The 10,306-nt window shown below is 41.5% G+C and overlaps 1 protein-coding gene across 2 annotated transcripts; it reads left to right on the forward strand.

The window, feature by feature from the left end:
• Window positions 1-1,989: 1,989 nt before the first annotated feature.
• Window positions 1,990-10,287, forward strand: thbs4a (thrombospondin 4a). 2 transcript variants are annotated; one of them, XM_029510160.1, is made up of 23 exons: window positions 1,990-2,228; window positions 2,875-3,072; window positions 3,214-3,461; window positions 3,583-3,685; window positions 3,900-3,991; window positions 4,714-4,765; window positions 4,876-5,126; window positions 5,227-5,364; window positions 5,482-5,562; window positions 5,651-5,803; window positions 5,931-6,035; window positions 6,132-6,239; window positions 6,350-6,509; window positions 7,128-7,246; window positions 7,334-7,386; window positions 7,468-7,552; window positions 7,649-7,745; window positions 7,843-8,021; window positions 8,252-8,300; window positions 8,406-8,602; window positions 8,687-8,859; window positions 9,680-9,819; window positions 9,906-10,287. In XM_029510160.1, the coding sequence occupies exons 1-23, from the start codon at window positions 2,150-2,152 to the stop codon at window positions 9,950-9,952; spliced, it is 2,907 nt and encodes a 968-aa protein (XP_029366020.1). In that variant the 5' UTR covers window positions 1,990-2,149; the 3' UTR covers window positions 9,953-10,287. The 2 variants fall into 2 exon arrangements, with proteins under 2 accessions (XP_029366020.1, XP_029366021.1); XM_029510161.1 differs by having other exon boundaries at window positions 4,915-5,126.
• The last annotated feature ends 19 nt before the right edge of the window (window positions 10,288-10,306 follow it).

The raw sequence follows: 10,306 nt of genomic DNA on the forward strand, positions 1-10,306 counted from the left end.
CAACAACAATAATAATAAAAATAAATAAATAAATAAATAAATAAATAAATAAATAAATAAAAAAAAAAAAAAAAAATAATAATAATAATAATAATAATAATAATAATAACAACAACAATAATAATAATGATAATAATTCGAAAAATAATCTATGAAATAATTTGTGTAATGGAAATGAATGGAAGTGAATAATGATTTTATATTATTTTTTTCTTCATTTGGGGGGGATTTCCTTCCCTTCCTTGAGTTATTCAGTAAATAGATGAGTTAATCCCCAGTAAATTCCCTTTAGATTTTTTGTTGGTTTGTAAGATGATGCTTTACTTTCCTTTAGGATCATAAAGATGGTAATTGATGTTGAAGTAATCATGAAGGAATGAGGGACAACCAATCACCACTGTAGTCTAGTTTAATTACACATAACAACACATAAAACAACATTCATGACAAATCCTTTATGTCCAACATTTAAAATACCAACTGGCCCTTACGAAGACTGTGTGAAAAGGTGCAGATACACTCAATAGAATTTATTCATATATTTTATCTTACAAAGATAATAAAGTGATGGAAGTTTTTATTCATGTAGTCCACATTTGTCTTGCAGCCTTTTTATCTTATACTTTATCCTTTAGGGCTCCATTTGTATCATGAAATATTTAGTTATATATTTTATATTCTTAAGCGTATTTTCAAGCTGTCTCTTATCAAAGATTTTTTAAAAATCCGTCCTTCATTTGTCCCTTCCATACTTGCTCTCTGGTCTCTGCCTTTCCACCAAGAAATTGTGTACATATTGTAAAATGGGTTCGAAAAATAAATGCTTCATGATTCATGTTAAGAGTCAAAGCAATTTATTTTATTCACATTTCACAGCGCTTGTGTTTGTGTAAAGAGGTAATTATTAATCAGTGTTATGTTTCTAACGTGAGAAGTTTAGTACAAAAAGTTAAACTTTTTATACGACCTTATTTAATTGTGTTATATGGAACACAGCATTTTATTTTACTTGTATTATATATTTTATTTTATTTATATCTCAGAAGAAATAAAATGATGATGAGGCTATTAAAGACTGCCAGGCTTTTTGTCAGAGACCAGACAGCCAGACAGACTGATCCACTGTGATAATGCACCAAGGGATGGTAAATATCTTTGTTTGGATCGGCCCAGCAGCTGGGATGTTGAAATCCACTTGAGGTTAGTAGAGAAAAGTTTAAGACAAGTACCAGACGCCTAATATGAAATGTTTCCAGAGTTAAAAACTGTCCAAAGTCTCACCCTCTTTATCCTCCCTTTCCCACATTCTGAAACAAATAGAATTTAGAGAGGCCTTTTCAAAGGCATTCAGACAGCATTAAATGAAACAAAATTAAAATTCAAAACATCTGGCACAGTTGCACAGTTCAACTGGCTCACTGAGGGTGAGCTAGGAGATTAAATCCACATTTATGACAGACGTTCAACAATGTTTGTGAGAAACAATAGCCAGCTGGACGCAGGTTTTCTCCCTCTGGGACCCAGGCACAATCCATCTCAGACATTTTTTAGAGTTGGCTGAGTGTAAACAGAATGATTTATAATGCTTTTTATGCTACAATATTACAAACTCCCAAAGATAGTAAACACGAAATACTTAAGGGATCAATGCTTTATCTTGACTTTCAATCTAATAGGGTCATTCATACATAAACACTCCCCACATTTGCTTCTGTAGTGCAGGTAAGAAGCATTCTGACAGCATTTATGATGCTTCACATTATATTACAGAATTATTATTAAACCTGCTTTACTGTTTGCAGCATGCTATAGTACTACTTTGACTTTTACTAACAGGGGCAATATATAACTTAATATTCAATCAGAAGAAACTATCAATGGGACACTCCCCCAAGGGCTAAAATAGCCCTTACACAGTGCCACTTTCGTAACAGGAGCCTACAAGAACACTCCCCTTTTCTTTTAATGCTGTGCCTGTGGCCACAAAACCATCGCACCTCTGCTCATATTTTGCTTCACAATCTGGGATTGTCCATCATTCTATGATCAATCATCCTGTGATGCTCTCACTGATCCACAGGAGGGAATTGAGTTCTTTCTGCAAGGTCGCAGCTTCTTTTGAGGTGTGTCCCAGTCTGAGGCACTAGTGATGGATATGTGGGCCAGATCGGCAGCTCTGTTTCTGGTGCTGCAACAGCTGGTGCTCACTGTCACAGCTGAAGGCACTGGTAAGTGCGGGCTCTTTACCTCCCATCTTTCTAAAAAGAAATTCTACACACTGTATATTTGCAGTGCTGTGTATGGTCAACCTCTTTGCATCCCTGTTTCGGTAATGTTCATTTCTATTTACATGCTGTCTGCATGTATAACCTCCAATTTCCAGTAAAATGAGATTAAGAGGGGCAGTTCTGTTGACTTAGTTGCCATGAAATGGGTTTTTTTGTGCATTGCAGTTTGACTTCCAGGATCTAGTAACAGTCTGACCTAAATAACACCAGTCTCCACACAGAGTTTTCCGTACCATTTGTCACTTTGTATTATTCTTGAATTCAGCTAATGGCTGTGTGCAAGTGTTTTTGTGTGTATGTAAGGGAGCGTGAAGTGGTGGGTTTGTTCCAGTGGAAAGAGTTTACTGCTGCTCCTCTCTGCAACTTCCATCTACCACTCTATAAAAACACAGCAGGATACAAACTTGAATGTGCACACCAGCACATACACAGTTGAACTGACACACGCACGTATGCACACACATATAACGAAAGATACATTCTGATAATAAAGTATTGTAGTGCGTGGACTCACCAACTAACTTTGTCACAGTTCTATGTCTACATTTGTGTAATGCAGGTGTTTAACAATCCTCTCTTGTATTAGTCTATGACCTGCTGAGCTCTCCAGACTGCCTGCCAGACTTGCTCCAAGGAAAGCTGAAAAGCAAAGCGCAAGACGAAGCTTTTCTCCTCTCTTCCTTCAGGCTCCATAGCAAGGGCCCCACCTCTCTCTACAGTGTCATCAACCCCAGAGACAACACCAAGTACCTGGACTTCAACGTACAGGCCAAACTGAACAAGGGTGAATTATAATGATTATGCTGAGTCATATTGTGCACACACCACACTATATTTACACCAGATTTATCTTCCCTGCCCACCTTCCTCTGCACTCTCCTTGTTTTCTCTCCTTTGTTGTGTGTTTTTATGTCTCTCCATTCAGTCACCATTCGTTACCAGAAGACTGACGGCAGATTTGGTGCCACCAGTTTCAACCATGCCTCCCTGGCAGATGGGCAGGATCATCATGTGATGCTACATGCTAGCGGCCTACAGCATAGTCCACCTCGTCTCAACATCTATGTGGACTGCAGACTGGCGCACACTTTGGATGATCTCCCAGCTGCATTTGGGTCACTCCCACCAGGTCCCAACAGAGTGGCTCTTAGGACCCTGCAGTCAAGTGGAAAGGTGAATTAGAGGTTTGAGTGTTTCTGAATTATTTTGCAGACATAAGCTGCATATAAATATAGTTGACAATTTTGTCGCAGATTTGTACTAAACACGTAACAGATTTCTTCTTTCTTCTAAGGATGAACTGACAGACCTGAAGCTGGTTACAGGGGACACTATAGACAATGTGGCCACTTTGCAGGACTGTAGTGTGGATCAGGGTGAATCTTTGCAACTTCTGGGTGAGAAAAAATGCCAACTGATTGTCTTTGTAACATCACCAGACACAAACATATCATTTAACTAAATAATAGCTGCCAGAGTTTTAAAGTGATTTCATACAACATTAGCAGCCCAAATAACTTAAAAAGCTCTGTAACCCTTCATATTCTTTTTCTATTACACGTGTAAATAATAAGTTTTGCTCTCAGTTCCTAATTTGTGAAATGCTTGCAGGTATTCATGGAGACAGGATGCTACACAACCAGGCCACCATGCTGGAGCTAAGGAGTATGCTGTCTGAAATGAAGATCCTACTCGACCAGCAGGTGTTCACACAAAACACACAAAGTGTGGGAAGTCAAAGAAAAACCTACACAACGCTTAAATGTAGACTGAATAGTTAAATAATTCCATAATATTATTTGTCGTCCCACTAGCTGTTTTTTAAAAATCAAATAGAGGATGAGATAAAATGCCATATTGAAATGGAAGACCCATTTGTTGAGATGTACAACAGGATGTTATTGATAATAAATGTTGAGAGGGGCCCAGTGGTCTCAAAGATTTGAATTACCTCCCTTTGAAACTGAAAGAATTTCAGGCCGATTTACAACTGGATGGAATTTCCATTCTCTCTGTGATGAGATATGTTTTGTGACAAAATGTGCAGTTTGTTGTGAAAAGTGAAAATGCAGATTCTCCAGACCTGCTGATAGCTTTCACTTAGAGGTTTTAGGAAACATGTGTAACAGACGGACGGGTAAATTGAAAATCAACCCTTGACCATAACAGCAAAGAGAATTATATGATTTCAGATCATCATTTAAAGCAGGGAATTGTTAGAGAACCTGAGGCAGTAAACAGAGAATCCTTTATTTGAGGAGACAGATCACCTCAGCAGACATGGGCTTTATTTGCTTTCCAACACTTCGTGTTCACATTTTGAGGAGATATCAAAAGACAATTTTCCTCTTTTTGCTATTTCTGTAAAGTGTTAAAAGATTTACCCAAACAACATCGTTTACTCTTCTGTTTCTCTGTGGTTCAGATTAAAGAAACAACTTTTTTGAGAAACACCCTCGCAGAATGTCTCCCCTGTGGTAAGAAGTTTGAAAATGTACTATCATATATTAAAACACCACTAAAGAATTAAAATTGTAACATGTGTATGTATCTCCAAGACCTGCAAGACCTGCGTGTGTGCCCACAGGTCTCGCAGGAAGTCCAACCAACACCGGTCCAGCTCCAGGTCCAGCTCCGGATCCAGCTCCAGGTCGAGTTCCAGGTCCAGCTTCAGGTCCAGGACAGTTTTTCATGCAGCCTCAGCCTCTGACTCAGTGCCCACCTCGGACCTGCTTCAGACAGGACATGTGTATCCGTTCAGAGTCAGGCGATTTCAGCTGTGCCCCCTGTCCTGATGAATACACAGGAGATGGGGTATACTGTGATGATGTAGACGAGGTATGGATCATGAATTCTTCTCGGTATGCTGTTGCATCTGAACTAGGATTGACGGTAGCACAGTGTTTGAGCAGCTTCTGTGTTGTGTTGTGGGTTTTAGTGCCAGTTTAATCCGTGTTTCCCTGGGGTCCGATGTGTGAACACTGCTCCTGGCTTTCGCTGTGAGAAATGCCCTCTGGGATACACGGGACCAGAGTTAAATGGAGCGGGGGTATCATATGCTAAGTCAAACAAACAGGTGCAACAAAAAATGAATGCAGTGTCTATAAAACATTCAGTGTTTTGGTTGTGTGTTTATTGGTGCCTGTCAACAGAATATTCTTTTTCTTTATGCTTACTTCCATTTTCCTCCCAGGTATGCGAGGATATAGATGAATGTCTAGGCCCGCCTGAGAACGGAGGATGCACTGCCAACTCACACTGCTACAACACTATGGTAAGACCACTGGACCTGGTCCATGCCTATCACACTCACTTATAGGGGAGTGTCCCGGTTTCTGACTTTTCCTGTGTACCATCCTCAGGGCTCCTTCCGCTGCGGTGAGTGTAAAGCTGGCTTCACTGGTGACCAGGTGGGAGGGTGCCGTGGTACCAGGCTTTGCCCCAACGGTCAACCCAACCCCTGTGACCCCAACGCTGAGTGTATCGTGGCACGAGATGGCACCATTGGCTGTGTAGTAAGGAATCAGGATATGCTGCTGCCATCTTTATGCACAGCGTACACATGATTTTAAATCACTATACTGTTGCACAGCTCCACATGTCATGCCAGAGCCTTCCCCCTATTTTGTCTGTTTTGTTTAGTGTGGCGTTGGCTGGGCAGGTAATGGCTACAAGTGTGGAAAGGACACAGATATTGACGCTTATCCTGATTATAATCTCCAGTGTAGGGACAACAGCTGTCGGGAGGTACTCATGTCTGCGTGTCCCACCCTCTTCTAACATTGAATTCATTGTAATATTAAATATACTGCTGAGTGTCTGTGTTTTGCTCACGGTTTTCAGGACAACTGTGTGTTTGTGCCCAACTCTGGCCAAGAGGATGCGGACAGGGATGGGATGGGTAACGCCTGTGATGATGATGCAGACAATGATGGCATTATTAATGTAGAAGTACGTGACAACAGGTCCAGCTTTCGGTGAACTCTCACAAATATTAGGCATTGTAGGTTAGTGCCTAAGGCCGATGCACTACGCAGCAAACTTCATCTTTTTTGTTCCAGGATAACTGCTGGCTCCACCCTAACACGGACCAGAGGAACAACGATAAGGATCTCCATGGTGATGCGTGTGACAACTGCCGAATGGTGGAAAATCCCTCACAGAGAGATGAGGACCAGGACGGGCTGGGAGATGAGTGCGATGATGACATAGATGGAGATGGTCAGTGTATTTACTGGTGCAAAACAGTAAAATAATCATATACTAAATAGAAGGATACTGGGATGCCATGTTTGTTACTGTTATTGTGGATATAGGTAGTGAGCCATTACTGCTTTTATTGTGTCATTTCCAGGTAATAACTTTAGTAAGACATTGTTAATAGCTGATAATTGCACCAATAGACTTTTGTTGAATGTTAAAAAAGTGTTCTTTCACACACGTTTCTCACATACTCTCTCACTGATGGCCTCTCATTTGTTCCAATGGAAACAGTTTTCACTTCTTGCTTTTGTGTGTGCCCACATCTCTACATTTAAATGCTGACACGTGTTGTATATTTAGACTCACTTTGACTTGATCGTTTGGTTACGACTTGAACTCCCCAGGCTCACTACTTGGTCATGTCTGTCTCTTCTCTAAAAGCATTTTTCCACATGCTGCCTTTGCCAGGCCGTCGGAAACTATTTCACCTTCCTCTTAAACAAACACTGCCCTCTGCTGATGCAATTGACAGACTGTGTCTGTTGGCTGTGTTCTATGATGTTTGATAAGATTTTCCTGTCAATGACGTCATGCATGAAGTTTTAGTACTATTAAAGAACTTGTTTATGATGTCAGGCTTGAAAAATATTCTTGACAACTGCCCGCAAGTCCGCAACCCAGACCAGAGAGACAGAGATCAGGACGGCGTGGGGGACGCCTGTGACAGCTGTCCTGATATGGCCAATCCTAACCAGGTATCCTAACACGCCAAACAGCCTGGAAAAGTTGGACCATCTGTTGCTATAATTCTGAACCACAGCATCTGTTTTGTCCACCTGCAGTCTGACTCGGATGGCGACCTTGTAGGAGATACGTGTGATGACAACATAGACAGGTGGAGCCCATTATCAAGACCTGTGTCATGAATGTGTACAAAGATGCGTAATATTTTTGCCATGCCCTTCTTCTTTGCCAGTGACGGGGATGGCCACCAGGACACAAAGGACAACTGTCCCACAACTATCAACTCCTCTCAGTTGGACACCGACAAGGATGGAATGGTTTTAAATCACTGCTTACTGAATCTATCTATTTGTACATCTGTCACATTACAGCTGTCTCTGTGGTCATACCACTCTCTCGCTTTATTTTGGTAGGGAGATGACTGCGATGATGACGATGATAATGATGGCATACTAGACATTAATGACAACTGCAGACTTGTTGCCAATGCAGACCAAAAGGACTCTGACAGTGAGTGTCATTTCTTTGTTTGTTGCTGTGTGCGAACCTGTGAACCTGTGGACCTGCTGTCCATCAGGTTAAGTGAAGCTGTGTCTTTGTATTTCAGACAACAATATTGGAGATGCATGTGCAGGAGACTTCGACAGAGACAACATCGCTGACATAATTGACCACTGCCCAGAGAACGCAGAGGTCAAACTGACTGACTTCAGAATGTATCAGACTATAGTGCTGGACCCAGAGGGGGACTCTCAGATTGATCCCAACTGGGTGGTTCTCAACCAGGTGAACGACGCCATCACCCACAGCAACAGCCGTAGCTAGTCAGTTGGTTCAGAAGCATAATACATTTTATTTTATTTTATTTTATTTTGTGTCCCTATTCGATTTCTAAATGAATAAGCCACTCAACTGTATGGAGAAAAAATCTTTCAATTTCATTGTTTTGCTCAAATTAATCAATAACATATCTGATCTGGCAAATAAACTGAAATCTTTCCTGTTTGTCCCGACAGGGTATGGAGATAGTCCAGACCATGAACTCTGACCCGGGCCTTGCTGTGGGTAAGTGGACAATGGCTTCATACCTTCACAATCTCATCTTTTTTCCTCAGCAGGTCCTTGCTAACCAGTGCTGCTGGGTTTCTTCTCCACTGTCTGCATCCACAGGCTTCACTGCGTTCAGTGGGGTTGACTTTGAGGGAACCTTCCACGTGAACACGGTGACGGATGACGACTATGCTGGCTTCATCTTTGGCTACCAGGACTCTTCCTCGTTCTATGTGGTGATGTGGAAACAGACAGAGCAAACCTACTGGCAGGCTGCACCCTTCAGAGCTGTGGCCGAGCCGGGAATACAACTCAAGGTTTGTGGGATGTTCATTGTCATCATCTGTTTTGTTAATGTCAGTGTTTCCCTTCCATCATCTTTTGTGATTCCTCACTACCAGGTGGTGAAGTCTGAGACAGGTCCAGGTGAGCATATGAGGAACTCCCTCTGGCACACAGGAGACACCAAAGGGCAGGTCCGTCTCCTATGGAAAGACCCCAGAAATGTCGGCTGGAAGGACAAGGTTTCCTACCGCTGGTTCCTCCAGCACAGGCCACAGGTCGGATACATCAGGTACAGACAGACACACACTATCTCAGTCCCATACACACTCATGCTGTGTGACCTGACTAATAGTGATGTGTTGTTCGTGAACGATTTGTTCATTTTGAACCAATCTTTTGTATGACTCGGGAGTAAGAAGTCATGTCAGTGGGTGATTCGTACTTTTTTCCCTGGTCCGCTCATGCACACCACAGGCGCAGATTCGTTCACAAACGGGTCTTCCTGCCACGTATTCTCTGAGTAGGAACGGCTGATTCGTTCACCACTCATAAAATAAGGTCTTTGGATCTTATAATGGATCTTCATGTGGTTGCAGCAGTAACATGGCCAGTGCTGTTATTACTGGTGAGGCGAGCTATCTAACGTTAGCTGTGTAGCTATGGGATGGATGTTTCATTTGCCTTTCCGTTGGAATGAACACTACGGGTCTTCAGTGACCAGATAGGCTGAACTGAATAGCCATCATAGAATGAGAATTTTTTAATGATAGGCGGCGCGCTCTCCTACCAGCAAATGAAGTAATCAGTCATTTCAACTTCAGTAGACTTTGGCCCAAAAGGGTGCTCAGTAGTTGAACAAGACAAAACTTGTGTATTATATGCCAAGTGAAGTAAAGCATATTGCTCTTCTGTGTTTGAAAGCTGTGCTTTTTCAGTCATCTCAGTCTTCAGTGTCAAATCACAGCTACAGCGCCACACTGTTTCCAATGATGAAATGAACGGAAAAAAGATTTAATTTTACCGAAAAAGATTTAAAGACCCGAGTCAGTAAAAATATCCAAGCTTCCCATCAGTAGTGACTAACCAGTATCACCTCATGTGTAAACCAGGGCACGATTTTTTGAGGGTTCAAACCTGGTGGCAGACACAGGTGTCATAATTGACACCAGTATGAGAGGAGGGCGACTGGGAGTCTTCTGCTTCTCTCAGGAAAACATCATCTGGTCCAATTTGAAGTATCGCTGTAACGGTCAGTATCTGCAAGCTTAAGTTCAATCAGTCAGTTGCATACACTCTAAGTATACATGCGTGTTTCTCTCTGCCCCCTCCCCCCAGACACTATTCCTGCTGACTATGACTTCAACACCCAGAACATGGAGTGAAGAACTTTTCACAGAGGAAACAACTTGAGCTGAAAATGGGATTAAAATGGACACATCCAATTCTCTTAGGACACAAGTTACAGAAAATTTGATTCATGTGAGAGCGAAATCCTATTTAACATTGTTAAAGCAACAGGGTCTTTGAAAAGCATTACATTGGGCATTATAGAGTCAACTTTAATTCAGAATGGCTGTAACCATTAGATAAATTAGAAGCAGATTTTGTGTAGGTTTATGCAATATCACCTTCAATTTTATCAGCATTTATGTACCATTTAAGAGGTAACACTGGTATACATGGTATGAATATATTGTGATCATAATAAAACCTTGAGCATTCACAAAATCATGCAT

The sequence above is a fragment of the Echeneis naucrates genome, chromosome 9 (assembly GCF_900963305.1).
Source record: "Echeneis naucrates chromosome 9, fEcheNa1.1, whole genome shotgun sequence".
In the NCBI taxonomy this organism is placed as follows: domain Eukaryota; kingdom Metazoa; phylum Chordata; class Actinopteri; order Carangiformes; family Echeneidae; genus Echeneis; species Echeneis naucrates.

Coding starts and splice junctions, on each gene's coding strand:
- thbs4a (XM_029510160.1), top strand. CDS start 2,150: ATGGATATGTGGGCCAGATCGGCAGCTCTGTTTCTGGTGCTGCAACAG. Junction 3,686..3,899: donor TGAATCTTTGCAACTTCTGG/GTGAGAAAAAAT, acceptor AAATGCTTGCAG/GTATTCATGGAGACAGGATG. Junction 8,603..8,686: donor AGCCGGGAATACAACTCAAG/GTTTGTGGGATG, acceptor CCTCACTACCAG/GTGGTGAAGTCTGAGACAGG.